The sequence below is a fragment of the Sceloporus occidentalis genome, unplaced genomic scaffold (genome assembly GCF_023333645.1).
Source record: "Sceloporus occidentalis isolate IW3139 unplaced genomic scaffold, rSceOcc1.0.p SCAF_92, whole genome shotgun sequence".
Lineage (NCBI taxonomy): Eukaryota > Metazoa > Chordata > Lepidosauria > Squamata > Phrynosomatidae > Sceloporus > Sceloporus occidentalis.
The window spans coordinates 1897205-1911916 of NW_028317072.1; the positions used below are offsets into that span (position 1 = coordinate 1897205).

The 14712-nt window shown below is 42.8% G+C and overlaps 1 protein-coding gene across 1 annotated transcript; it reads left to right on the forward strand.

Moving 5' to 3' along the window:
• Positions 1 to 279: 279 nt before the first annotated feature.
• On the forward strand, positions 280 to 3516 carry LOC149284475 (dual specificity protein phosphatase 1-like). Its single transcript, XM_089496695.1, has 4 exons — positions 280 to 844; positions 1287 to 1441; positions 1688 to 1907; positions 2401 to 3516. The coding sequence occupies exons 1-4, from the start codon at positions 472 to 474 to the stop codon at positions 2769 to 2771; spliced, it is 1119 nt and encodes a 372-aa protein (XP_089352821.1). The 5' UTR covers positions 280 to 471; the 3' UTR covers positions 2772 to 3516.
• The last annotated feature ends 11196 nt before the right edge of the window (positions 3517 to 14712 follow it).

Here is a 14712-nt window from a genome sequence, read left to right on the forward strand (position 1 = left end):
CGAGCGTTGTGCCTCTTCTTCCTCCTCCTCCTCCTCTGGAGTGACTTGGCTTGGCTGATGACGCTGATGACGCGCAGCTTCTCTTGGGCTGCTGCGAGGGCTCCGCCTGGCTCCCCGCCAAGTGACGTCTTCCCAGGGAGGGAGGGAGGGAGGGGCCACGTGACCCAGCCCCATTCACAAAAAAGGAGGAAAGGGAGGCCCCCAAAGTGGGAGGGGCCAGGGGGCAGCTGGAAAGTATATAAAGCCAAGCAGCGCCCCGCAGCCGGCAAGAGAAGCAAGGCGAGACCCGAGAGCCTCTTTGTCCAGCCTCCCCCACTTGTAAAGGAAGGCGGAAAACAAAGCCCAGGGAATAAACTCCCGGAGGATAGACTGAAGAAGGAGGCAAGGGACGAGGAGTACGCCACGCCGGGAGGGAAGGGAAGGGAAGGGCGCAGGACTAAAGGAGGAGGCGAGGGGCCGAGTGCCAGTGCCATGGTCAACATGGAGGTGTGCGCCCTGGACTGCGAGGGGCTGCGGGGGCTGCTGCTGCTGGGCGAGGGCTCCTGCCTGGTCCTCGACTGCCGCTCCTTCTTCGCCTTCAACGCCTCGCACATCGCCGGCTCCCGCAACGTCCGCCTCAGCACCATCGTCCGCCGGAGGGCCAAGGGCGGCCTGGGCCTCGAGCACCTGCTGCCCAACGAGGAAGAGCTCCGCGCCGGGCTCCGGCAGGGCCTCCTCCGCGCAGTCGTCCTCCTCGACGAGCGCAGCCCGGACCTGGGCGCCGCCAAGCGGGACTCCACTCTCCTCCTGGCCCTCCACACTCTCCGGAGGGAGGCCCGCCACGCCCGCCTCTGCTTCCTCCAGGGTGAGTAGCTGAGGAAGGAGGGGGCCACGGCCACACTGGAGACATAAGCCGCTTTGGCACAGCTTTAAGTCGTTCTGGCTCAAGGCTATGGAATTCTGGGAGTTGGAGTTTGTTGTGCGCCACAACATACTCCAACTCCCAGAATTCCATAGTCTGCAGTCAGAAAAAAGAGTTAAAACCGGGTTATGCTTCCAGTGTGGATGCAGCCCATGTGTGTCATTGCAGAGAGGGGCTCTATGAACAAAGGCATGGGTAGGAAATCGCAAGAACTAAGCACCCAAAGTGGGGGGGGGGGGGACAAGGGGGTCTTGCGGATGTCTCAGCCCCAGGCTAGCCATGGATTAAGGATGGCAAAACCTGCGGTTGGATATTAGAAAGTTCTCTGAGAATCGCCCTGAATGTCCTCAGAATAACAACCTTCCTCTTCTCCTTCTCCCTCCAGGAGGGTATGAGGCTTTCTCCTCCGCCTGCCCTGATCTCTGCACCAAGCCCTCGGCCCCCAAAGGCCTGACTCTGCCGCTCAGCACCACCGCCAACAACGCGCCTGGCAGCGCCGACTCCGGCTGCAGCTCCTGCGGGACCCCTCTCTACGACCAGGTCAGTTGAGAAACCCAAAACCAAACGCTGGGGCCCAGGGACATTGGTCCTCCGCTTCCTTCTCCTCTAGCCCTTAGACCTGAAACAGTAGCCTTGCAGACTAAAGCTACGTTGTTCAAGATGCAGTGAATCCTTGGTATAAAAAGAGGGCAATCGTGTGGAGATGGAGTGGTGGGAATCTGGGTTTTGTCTTGCTTTTGGCTGGAGGGGACTAACAGATCGTGTCCTTCTCTCCCGCTCCCTTAGGGTGGTCCTGTGGAAATCCTGCCTTTCCTGTATCTAGGCAGTGCCTATCACGCTTCCCGGAAAGACATGCTGGATGCCTTGGGGATCACGGCGCTGATCAACGTCTCTGCCAACTGCCCAAACCATTTTGAAGGGCATTACCAATACAAAAGCATCCCCGTGGAGGACAACCACAAGGCTGACATCAGCTGCTGGTTTAACGAAGCCATCGATTTCATAGGTAAAGGCATTTTCTTGTTGGTAGTTCTTTTGGCTGCCAGACTCATCATAGACAACTCCAGCCGCTATTATAGTTGAGTTGCAAGAGTGTTTCTTTAGAGATTAAGAACAGCAGCAGGTGAAATAAGCCTGTAGCCATGTGGGAGCTTGTGCCTCCCTTGGAGGATAAGCTTTGTAAAGAGGGACGTTGACTCTCAGTGGCTTGAGTGTAACGGACATTGCTACTGATATGAGCCAACCTTGTGCTGACAGCATTTTCTAAAATGCTAACTTTTCAGCAGATTTTGACAGCTAGTAAGAGCAGGGAGCCATCCTCTTGAGTGTGAAATCCATGTCCAATTTTGCATCGGTCTCTATTTCCAGCCAAGTGGTTTGCTGCCTCAGATGATTAGGAAAGAATCCCCCTTAAGCATAGTAGGCTGAATGCTGTTTTTTAAAAAAAGGCTTTGTAAGAAAGTGCTTGCTAACAGTGATGTTTTGCTCATTGGTTGCAGACTCTGTTAAAAGCGACGGTGGTCGAGTGTTTGTTCACTGTCAGGCTGGCATCTCCCGCTCTGCAACGATCTGCCTTGCTTACCTTATGAGGACCAATCGGGTCAAGCTGGATGAAGCCTTTGAGTTTGTGAAGCAGAGGAGAAGCATCATCTCTCCCAACTTCAGCTTCATGGGGCAGTTGCTGCAGTTTGAGTCCCAGGTCCTGACTCCAAACTGCTCTGCAGAGGCAGGAAGCCCTGCCATGTCTGCCTTGGACAGAGGAGCATCCACTACGACGGTCTTCAACTTCCCAGTCTCCATCCCTGTCCACACTTCCACCAGTGCACTAAGCTACCTTCAGAGCCCCATCACCACCTCTCCCAGCTGCTGAAAGGGCAGGTGCAAGCTGGCCCTCTGTGCAAAGACTTGGCCCTCTTGCTGTTACCTGAGAAGTGCAATAACTGTGGGAGCAGGTATATTAGCTTACAGAAGTCCTTTCTCACTGCAGCTACAGAGCAATATAGAAATACCAGCACAGGTCAGCCTATCTGACTCCAGAAAGCAAGGTTCTTTCTGCTAGACGATCCTGCTGAGAGAGGCAGTGATTTGACCAATGTCTGGATGTCTACAAAGGAGACAAAGCTCACAGGACAATGCTTTCTACTCCTGAAATATTCCTCTTTAACAGTTTTCTGTCGTCAGTCAGTCTGTTTCAGTAGCAAATCCGACAGTATTCTCATTGTTACTGAACTAGGGTCAGTAACAGTGTCACTGTCCCCGTGTGCAAGGAAGTGTTGGTATTTATTTATTTTTTAAACAGTGTAATTTCCATTGTGTGTGTTCTGCCTTTTCAAGTCTGAAGTTTCATTTTCTTTCTTTTTTTCCAAAAAGAAACAAATATACCTCAGTATTTTTTGGGTACTGTAAACCTGTAAATACAACTTAAAACTGTTTCTGAAGCACTGACATTGAAAGCACAAAAGAGCGTTTGTGTCTTTTGGTTGCCAACGGTTGTATGTTTGCAGATTTTATTTATGATGTGAAATAATATATTTCTTCTTCGAAAAGAAGATGTGGGTTTTATGATTATGCCTTTTGATACGAACTTAATAAATTATGACATTTCTATTGAAAAATAATTCATTACTTTAAATGTTTCTCTGTCCTCCCATCTTTTTTGCTAACCTGAGAAATGGCAAAGACACACTAGGAAAGGAAGCACCTTCTACATGGGACCTTAAACACCCTTTTAACAGCTGTCCACATCTGGGTTTCATTTATTTTATATGCCAGACAATCCAAGGTGGTGCAGATCCAGAATCCCACCCCCCCCCCCCCCCATCAATGTTGTGAAATGGCTATGACAGTAGGGAGGTGATCACTCCCCACCCACTATGCTCAGGGGTATTTGTATTATAATGCAAGATGATTCTTGATGTGGGGTGGGGGTGAGGTAGAAAGGTGGGAAAATCTGATTCCTAGACTGCATCTAGTACAGCTACCACATTAAGTGATCAACATTATGAACTCGGCTAGAGCACCTCTGGAAATGATGAAAGTCAGAGAGATATGGAAGATCCTTGAGCACAGCAAAGGGCACATACTGTAGTCTGTCTCCCTCAGTCGAGACAGCTCTGGATTAGTGCCCTGGTCTCCTGCACTGCATTATAAGTATCCAGGCACACTGTTATGACATTAGACAGCTAAATAAATGTAGGTGAGAGCAAATAGAAATACTTTACACAACAGAATGAGGGTTGCATGTTCTGTTTGTCCCATGCAGATCTGAACTGTGCTGACAAACTTGTACTTAGCTAAGTTCCTGGTCACCAGAGGAGGGTCAAACAAGACATTTAAATCCAACAAGTCTCACCAGACTGGATCCCTTTTCTCTGAGGAGTCCTGCTTAGTGATGATTTTACATTATTCTCTGCTTCCCAATGTAAGGCTATGGCTGTAATGAAAGGGAAGGGGGAGAAGCAGAGAGAAACAGACATAAGCTTATCATGAGTGCTGGACCTTGAAAACTAGAATTTGGACAAATTTATTTTTGGACTGTAACTGCTAGATCCCACCCCTCACTGCAAAGTTCTTATTGGCTGGGCAATTCTGTGATCTGTAGTCCAAAACAAGAACTTTTCCAAACTGGTGGAAATACGTATATGTGGATCAGAAAATTCAAAGTTTGGTTAAGCTGCATTTTCTACCAAATGTAACCGCATCTCCTGATGCTGCTGATCACAAATATATGTGCTAATGGTGGCAATGTATTCTCTTCCTGTCTTGTGGGATCACAGAATCTGTGATCGCAGGGGCTGGGGAGGGAAGGGATGAGTGAGTGTATCAAGAAACCAAAAGTGGAAGGCAGTGTGGCAAATTACTCCCATCATTGCATGAGGTATGTGTATACCGTTACTCCCATTTCATAGATGAGATGGCAAGAGATTGTGATTTGCCCTCAAGTCACAGAAGAGGGTGAGATTTATAGTTGATATTAGAAAATCACTCCCCAGGAACTTTTGAAAGTACTGGAATCAAGTCACTGAGACACTTTGATACATACAAGATGCAATGTGGACCCATTCTGGGATCTGGCTGATGTAACTGGACAACGGCAATTTAATTTTTTTATAGTAATTATGTCTGCAGAGCTGTATAGGACTATTGCCACCATGCCCATGATGACATTATCCATTCATCTTCATATCTAAATATCTTTGTCAGATGGGTATTTTAGTCTTCTTGATTATTTCCATTTTACAGATAAGCAACTGAAGAAAACAATTAACTCTTCTAAGATCAAGCAGCGAGAATTTAGCTAATCCAGGATTTGATCCCACACAAATTTTCATTTTGAGGTGAGTGACTTTATCATGGGACTATGTATGTGATCCATTCCAAGTATATGGCAAATTTGTTACATGAGATCCACTTTTTTTTCAAAAGGAACAAGCATAGTCAGCCATTTTAGCTCTATGACTTCAAAGTCTTGTGGCTCAAATTCTGCTTTTGTCTGCCTTTGTAGGCCATTACAGCCTGTGTGCACAGGCAGAATTAGGTAAATTTAATGTCCCAGTTATTTAATCTGAAAGTTAGTAATCATTAATTCAGAGCCTCAGTCTAAGGTGATGTTTGAGCACTTGTTAAATCTTTATATACGTATGGGAAAAGGAACATCCAAATATCCACTATGATTTACGGTTCACTGTATAGTTCTGTTTTCTTGTGGAAATTTTGTCCTAGGTTAAAAAGCTTTGTGCTTAAACATTTCCAGATATTCTGATTCACATAGTACATGACACCCTACTGTATATCAAAACCAAAAAGCAGTTTGAAGTAAAATAAAAGTCCCAGACCTATTGAACCAATTGCAGGATGGCAATTGGGTTTAGGCCATGGGTTCCAATCCCCACTTATCTACAAAGTCACTGGATGAGCTTTTCTATCTCTCATTGTACCTTGAGAGTAGACCAGTGTAATCTGAGCTCTTTGGAGGAAAATAGGATAAATATATCCTTGGGCTACCTTAAACATAAGTTAGGAACTACCATTGGTACAAATGTACACAATGTGGCACCAGAGGTCTGGTAGGAGCACAGTGGTTAAGTCATATGATATTTGCCCAATGTCAGTTGCATTGGCTACCCCTTTGTTTCTGTAATCTAATAAAAACATGGTTATAACCAGGTCCTGGAGTTGGAATTGTTATGTTGGCTTTTGCTGAAACAACACTGGCTGCCAATTCATTTCCGAGACAGAATTCGAAATGCTGGCTATGACCTTTAAAGCCCTACATAGGTTGGATCCAGTCTATTTGAAAAATCGTACCTATATGAACCTGCCTGTGCTCTAATATCTTCAGGGGAAGGCTTGTTCTTTGTCCCAACACCTTCCCAGGCACTTCTGGTGAGGACCTGAGACTGAGTCCTCACTCTCAGTGGCTACTCCCAGGTGGTAGAGCTCCCTTTCCCAGGAGATCTAGTTGGTCCCTTCTCTCATATCTTTCCATGGGAAGGCAAAGAGCTTTCTATTTAAGGAAGCTTTTGGACTTTTGTGTGTTGCAGCAGATAAAGCTTTTAATAACCAGGAAGGGGGGGGGGAGTGGCATTTTTTATTATTAATTTTAAGCATCTTTAAATGCTGTTTTAAAATTATTTCTAATGATGTTTTAACCTGGATTTAAAACAGAAATTTACTTTTTGTGTTTTAACTTTTGTATTAAGAGTTTTTAAAATTGTATTGTGATTTTAAAATTGTATACAGCTATGTATTTTAATGCTTTGTTTGGTTTTTAATATTTTTTCCCCTTGATATACGTTTCATTTCAGATAAATGTCTTGGGGAAATCAGTTGGAAAAAAGGAAAATAAATAAATTAGACAGGAAATAGAAAAGTCTATGGTAGGGTTTATTCTTTTGCAGTATTGTTCCCTTTCCGGTTGTGTACCCCTTCCCCCATGTCCCTTATGTAACGGATATTTTTGCTTGTAGTCTATGCAGTACAATGACATTTAAACCAAAGCTCACTCAGTGGAAAAATACAACCTTGGCAACGCCATCCTACATCTGATTTTGCTCTTTCTCTCTCTTTTTAAAAAAGATTCCACCAGTTTATTTTGATTTCCAAAGGAATCCCATTCCACTGCGAGCTGCAAAACTTGTTTTTGTGTATTTCATAGAAGACCAGAACCAATAACTTGGCAGTCATCTAAGCAGGTACCACTAAAAGAGCACAAAGGAGCAGATTGAAGCATAGTTAATGCTCCTAAGCAAAACCCTTTCGGCTGGTTGCAACTTGCCCTGTTTGAGGCACAAGGCCATAGATTTATTTTTGAAGAGGTTACAGTTATTTGTGTAGAGTGATTTATTACAGGGGAGGAAGCCAAGGTTATTTTGAGCAGAGATCTTTTTCCATGGCCATAGGGCTAGAGAAATTGTATACAAATAGACTCTGTCTCTCCCTCGAGTCTCACAACACTATAGATTGATCTGCTTGCTATACCCTCCAGTTGTTGGACTACAACTCCCATAAATCCCAGCCAGCAGTGCCAATGGAGGGGGCAGTGAGAATTGTAGTCCTCCATCTGGAGGGCCACAGTATGCCCACCCCTGCTATAGCTGAACACAGATTTTACTTTAATTTACAATGTTGATATACCAGCCTGCTGTTTATTTAACTTTCTTTTCAATCACAACTTTCAAAAGGCTCTCATTATTATAATTTTTATTATTTTCCTGTTTCCCCGTCTCTCTCTCTCTGTGTAACTTTAAGATTATATAAGTCTGTAATTACACAGTTGCCTATATTCCCATGGAAACCACTAGGAGTTTCCCTTTTGTGAGGAAGGCAATATCATCACTTCCTGTTGCTGACAAAACAGTTTGTCATGGAGAAGTGGTTGGGAAAAAAAAGGCCCGCTCAGTGTTGACAGGAACTTGCTTCTAGATATGCTGGTTGCCATGCAGTTCTACAAATACATGCACACTTTATCAATAAACACTATAGTCACTCTCAGAAAGGAGAGACTAGGTAAAACAAAATTGAGTGTAAATGAGCAAGGTATGATTTAATCACACAGAGATACATGTTGCCATAGAACAGATTATTAAGATTTACCAGCATATAAATATCAGCATGTAGCCTACACACAGGCTTCACACAACTCTATACATGTATATGTGTGTATGCACATGTACACACACACACACACACACACACAGAGGACACCCTTAACTCTGCATTTTTGTCAGAGAACTGTCTGTGTGGCTGAAGAACTTCATTAGAAAGAATGTGATGGTAAGAGCTGTTTAACAGTGGAACAGGCTGCCTTAGAAGGTGGTGGACTATCCTTCTTTGGAGGTCTTTGAACAAATCTTGCCAAGGAAACCCCAGGATAGATTTGCCCTAAAGTCACTTGAAGGCACACAACAACAACAACCAGAGGTTGGACACCCATCTCCTGGGAGTGTTTTATTTGGATATTCCTGCATGGCAGGGAGTTGGACCAGATAATCCTTGTGGTGCTTTCCAATTCTAGTTTTATGATATTGTGTTATAAACTGCCACACATCAATCGTGCCTTGGGATCCACCTTGTAAAGTACTTAATGATACACAAGCCATTGGTGGAAAGTAATCACAATCATAAAAGAGGTGAGTTAAGTCTTGTTTAGTAGATGTGGGTTGCTTCAGGGCAAAGTTGAAATCACCTGAGTTGCCAGTCATTCAACACAACCTTATCGTAGCCATTCATTATAGTAATAACCAAACTGTTTTTCACCTTATTTCCCACTACTGGTGGCACCAATAGCTAATCTCTATTGGGTTTATTGGAAACCAGAACAGATTTTAGTCATTGAGGAGATCTGACACATGTAAGCAAGCACTCTCCCCAAACCAATCCTTGGGGAAAGGGCTATAATTCAACAAGAGGTCACATGCTTTGTATGAAGAAGCTTCCTTGTTCCATCTCTGCATCTTCAGGTAAAAGGATCACATGAGTAATGGCAAGGAACACAAACACTGTATCTGAGACTTTGGAGAGTCTGTCAGCCAGTGTGAATGGTATGGACTGCACAAGCCAATGGTTTGACCCACTGTCAGAGCATGAGAAAGTTAATTTCTGAGACTATACTACCCAAAATCCAACACAGTGGCACAGAAATTCTAGAAGCTGTATCCCCAAACTTTCTCAAGCTCAGCTTACTGTGAGGTGGCCCAATAAATCCATATAAAAACAAACCCCCTTAGAAATGTGTTTGAAGAACAGAGTAAAAATCCCCACCATAAATAATTGCAATCGCTCACTGATTTCATAATGGCATTTCCCTGGTTAACTAGCCAAACCGTGAACTTGTGTGCATGTTCTGAAAAATAGGGAACCGAGAAGTGATGGGCTTTCCCCTTTGAAAAAGCTGTTGATAAAGAAAAGAGACATTGATTGTAATCATGGGCGTTCTGACCAACTCCTACTAAGGTGTACGTGCCATTGAGGCCCAGTGCAGAGAAAGGGACTAGTTTTGAGTCATGAGTCTCCCAATTAATAATGGGGAGGAACCTAGCTGTTTCTTGCCTGTTGTTTGCAGCAACACAGCAAAAGTCTTATGGTCCCCTTTAATGACTACAAGATATACCATACATTTAATTCAGAAAGAAATCTGATTAAGCACAATAAGCCCTACTTGCAAAAAAAAGTGTGAATAGGTGCAAATCTAAACCTACTTTCCTGAGAGAAAGCTGCATTAAACACAGTGAAATTTGCACAGGATCATGCTGTTAATTGTAACAGATGTGGTCATGGGTTTAAAAGCTCATCGCATTTTAAAGTATTATTGCAAGTTGGCAGATGCATAATAAAAAATTATTTAAATTAGAATGAATATATATGTCTCTTCTCCAAGAGTGAAATAAACTTCCAAGCAGCTAACAAGGAAACATCAACAATATTTCAAAACAATAATAAACAATCAGCATTTCAAAACACATTTCAAAACAATCATAAACAAAAAATAGGAGCAGCTAGTACTAATGGTCATTGTACTTCATAAATATATTTCTTTTTGGAATGTACAGTACTGAGTTGATTTAAACCAACCCAGGGAGTAGGAATAAGAAGTCCTTGGCAATGCCGGGAGATGAAGAAAACGTCATGTTGAACTCCAAAATAAAATTACTGTGTTTAGGAATAAAACCTGGGGCTTCCAGATACTGTTCTGATCAGGAGGTGCTTTAAGTCTCATTTATTTCAATGGCTCCACACTGGGTAATAATAATAATAATAATAATAATAATAATAATAATAATAATAATAAATTTTATTATTATAATAAATTTTATTATTATAATAATTTATTATTATAATAAATTTTATTATTTATAAATAATAAATTTTAATCTCTGTCCAGCATTCAGCTGCACGCATTATCACATCCACTCACCGCTCTGACCACATCTCTCCTGTGTTGGCATCCCTTCACTGGCTCCCCCTCCCTTTCTGCATTCAGTATAAGCTCCTGCTGTCGACATTTAAAGCCCTCCATGGACTGGCCCCTCTTTACGTATCAGACCTTCTTTCTCCTCACCTTCCCACTCGGGCCCTCCGTTCTGGTAGTCAAGGGTTCCTGTCTCAGCCCAGGATTTCCTCTGCCTCAACCCGGATTCACCCCTTTTCACTTGCTGCCCCTCACTCCTGGAACCTTCTTCCCCCACAAGCAAGAGCCATCACTTCTTTAACTAGCTTCAAAACGGAGTTGAAAACCATCCTGTTCAGAGAAGCCTTCCCAGGCATTGCTTAATTGTCGCTTACCATCTGATGTTCTTTTAGTGCCTGTTTATCAAACCATTTCCTGTATTGCTATGTATTGTATTTGTATTATCCTACTTGAGAGTATATATTTTCCCTGGATGAAGATTAACCTTCCATTTTGAAGCCAAGCCCTCCCTCCAGTCCATCTGCCTTGATCCAGGCCTTGGAGGTAGAGAGGAACTGCTGGACCTCTTACCCTTTCCCTCCACCACTCCCTTCTCCTTCTGTGTCATGTCTTTTTAGATTGTAAGCCCGAAGGCAGGGAACCGTCTAACTAAAAAGATTGCATGTACAGCGCTGTGTAAATTTACAGCGCTTCATAAATAAAGGTTAATAATAATAATAATAATAATAATAATAATAATAATAATATTTACTGCCTCTCCCTTTGGATTGAGGTGGGATTACATCAGTTAAAATACAATACAAATTACAGTTATTCAATAAAATCACGACAACTTTGGGACTAGCAACTTTGTTTCATTCAATGTGACTATGTTGGAAATGTATCCATGTACCAAAGATGTACTGAGCTAGCCTGTTCTGCAGCAGGGAGAGATGTGCCTTCTTCTAGTTGTATTTTTCTTTAGGTTTCTCGGCTTTTTCTAGTATGGCTGTGTTCACTGATGAGATGCAATGAACTGTAATGGACAGTTGCCTGCTCTAGGCATCTTGAAGATGAGTCATGTACATCTTTGGAGGTTGTCATTCATTTTCCGGCACTGAATCTGACAATGATGCTGCTCCTGTGGCTGCTGGACCTGCAAGCCAGGGAACACTTCCTCCACAAGACCATTTGTAGGTGTTCTGGTAATGAAGGAAATGGCAAACAGGCCCATCATCATCACCTATGCTCTCTGGGACACACCAGGGCCTGGGCTGATTATCTTCACTGAAGAATCCTTCCTTTCTTCCTATTTATAAAGACATTTTATAGTCAAGGAATATCTGAGTGGATGTGTAGCTGAACCCAGATGCTCATTTCCATATAAATGTGCTTAGCACTAGGGCAGTAGAAGCAAGCTCCATTTTCAGTGCCAGACCAAGTTCTCTCACCAGCTGAGGAGGGAGGAAATGCACTGCACACCCACACCACCACCACCATCATCATCATCACCACCAACACCAACACCACTACTACCACCATCCCCATCTCCATCATCTGCTTCCTGTTTCACTATCAGAGTGCAAAAGAAGGTGGACAGAGGAGCCTGTGTTTCTCTCCACCGACCCAGCCAAGCACAAATGCTTGATTTACTGAGATGTTTTTCCTGAGAACCAGCTATTGTGGATGGGCTGCCTTTGATCTATAAGACCCTAATGCTCAGAGACTAAACTACCTGTGCCATGGCCTGCTGAAGTTTATGCAATTATCATCAGAATAAATTCACAGTGTGGGAGTTGGATTTGAGACAACTGGAGTTTAGGTAACAAAATCACAGATTCATTGTCACCTGTTGTTATTTGTTGTCAAGTCAGCTTTGACTTTTGATGACTATATGAATTAAAGATCTCTGAAAACCCTGATCATCAACAGTCCTGTTCAAGTTGTACAAACTTGCTTTATTGAACCAATCCATGACAGTCTCAGTTTAGTCATCTGGGCTTCTAGGGAGAATTCATCCTTGATTTCCTCTAGGAACCGTTCGTTTACCCTTTTATCAGTCTACAGCAAGGGTAGGCAACCGTTCTGAGCCGGGTGCCGGGTTGCTGTCCCTCAGACAACTGGGGGGCCGAAGCCAAAAAATAAATAATTAAAAAATTTAAAAAAAATTAATTAAATAAATAAATCGGGACAAATGTAGGACAAAATGTTCAAATGGAGGACATTTTTTTCTAAAAAATGGAGGACACACAAAAAATTCGCTGATTTTTTTAAAAAATGTTAATATAAATGCATGTTTCGGAGGCTTCTATAGACAATTGCCCCCCTTGCCTGCCTCTTGCCCCCCCTTGCCCGCCTCCTCATGATAGGCCAAAGGCCCCACACCCTCACGCGAGAGGCCAAAGGCTCCGGCGGCAATTGGCGGCAGGACCGGGCTGGGGCCGGTTCCAAGGCCTTGCCGGGCCACATTCGGCCCGCGGGCCGCAGGTTGCCTACCCCTGGTCTACAGTATCCTCAGAACTCTTCTCCAGTATCACATTTCAAATTAGCTGATTTTCTTTCTCTCAGCTTTCTTCATCCTCCAGCTTTCACAACCATACATAGAGACTGGGAACTTTAGCATTCAATTTAGTATTCAGTCTTTATATTTCAGGATCCTGTCTAGTTCCTTCATAGCTTCCCTTTCGAGTTCTAGTCCTCTGATTTCTAGTCCTCTAATTTCTTGACTGCCGTTTCCATTCTGATTAATTACTTAGCCAATATATGAAACATCTTGAACTATTTCAATCTCTTTTGTCTACTTTAAAGAGATGTAAATCATCTGTAGTAATTATATTTATTTTCATAATGTTCAGCAGTAAACCTGCCTTTATACTTTCTTTCTTGACTTTCTTCAGTAATTCTTGACTTTCTTCAGTAATCATTCCAAGTCTTTGCTGTGTTCTGCTAGTGCTACCTGCATATCCAAAACTGATGATGTTCCTTCACATTTAGTCCAGTTGCTCAGCAAAAGCCTGTCTGACATGGGAGACGCTACTAGCAGCACTGCTGCCATCAACATAGCCACTTGCCTTACAGGAGTATGCAGTCCCATCACCATGGAAAAGTATCGTGAGGGCTTCCATTGTGAGGGCTTCAACTACACTCAGTATTATTGTCTTTTCCAATAAATCATGTTGTCTCATGATGTGTTCAAAGCACAATAGCCTCAGTTTAGTTGTTTTGTCTTCTTGTGAGAGTTCAGGCCTGATTAGATATAGAATTATATATCTTTTGGCATTTGATGGTATCTGTAGAATTCTCCTCCAGCACAACCTTTCAAATGAATTGATCTTCCTGTCAATGTCCAGTTTCAATGTCCAGCTTTCACAACCATATTAGATGATAAAGAACACTGGTTTTCAACCTTTGGCTCTCTAGAATGCTTTGAATTTTGACTTTCATAATCCTTGATCTTGGGAATTTTATTAAAAGTTGACATCCAAAACATCAGTTGAGAACCACTGGTACAGAGAAGCAAAGGGATTGGACCTTAAATATACATTTAAAGATTGCTCATGAACTGATTGTAAACATATTCATTTATTTCTACACACACATGTGTGGCCTCTTTGGTGCATATTGTTTTGGCATTGTCAGAAAGCAGATTTCAAAATTAATGCGGCTTCATGTAAATTGCCTGCCTTCTGCTATTTCATAGTGTACATAGTGTACAAATCAAACACATCTTGGCAAATATCTGTAGTCTATGATTGGCCTGCTTTTCTCCAAAGTAATTGATCCAATAGTAGCTCTGCCAATTGGTGGAGAAGTGGGAAAAGGTTTCCTCTTCAAAATAGGATTTATAAAGTAACTTGGACAAGCTCAAAACTGTTTTCAGCAGAAAACTTCTGCAAGCTTTCAGTATACAGTACAAATATAATTATCCTGTTTCTAAGATATATGGTATACTGTCCAATGAATTTACTCCTTGAAAAACATATTAAATCAGACAGTCATGATGATTCAACTGCAGTTTCCATACCTTCTTATCAAGGAAAAAGGAACTGGTAAAGGCAGGAGTGAAGTCTTGACACAGGGGTAGATTTTCTACACTGCTTTCTAGTAGTTTCTGCTCTTCTTTAGCAACCAGTGGCCACTTTGGCAGAGAAACAAACCCAGCCGCCTCCATCACCTTTTGTGTCTGTGCGTGTCTAATATGTGTCCATGGAAGCCAAAGCAGATGGTCTTTATAACTTCCTTTCATCCTTCTGTTTATAGCTTCTCTTCCAAACTCCAGGGATGGTTGATGTCAGGATTATACATCTGAGTTTGTTGTACTTTTATCCAGGACTAATGCATTCCATAAGCTCTTGGAATGTAAAATGCAATGTGAGCTGTTTTTGTGAGGTGAATAAGGAAGGCTAGCATGGGAAAGGATGTG

Bases quoted from the DNA above. Each gene is read 5' to 3' on its own strand.
- LOC149284475 (XM_089496695.1), top strand. From the start codon at position 472: ATGGTCAACATGGAGGTGTGCGCCCTGGACTGCGAGGGGCTGCGGGGG. The intron at 845-1,286 runs GTGAGTAGCTGA...TTCTCCCTCCAG, and splicing joins CCGCCTCTGCTTCCTCCAGG to GAGGGTATGAGGCTTTCTCC. The intron at 1,908-2,400 runs GTAAAGGCATTT...CATTGGTTGCAG, and splicing joins CGAAGCCATCGATTTCATAG to ACTCTGTTAAAAGCGACGGT.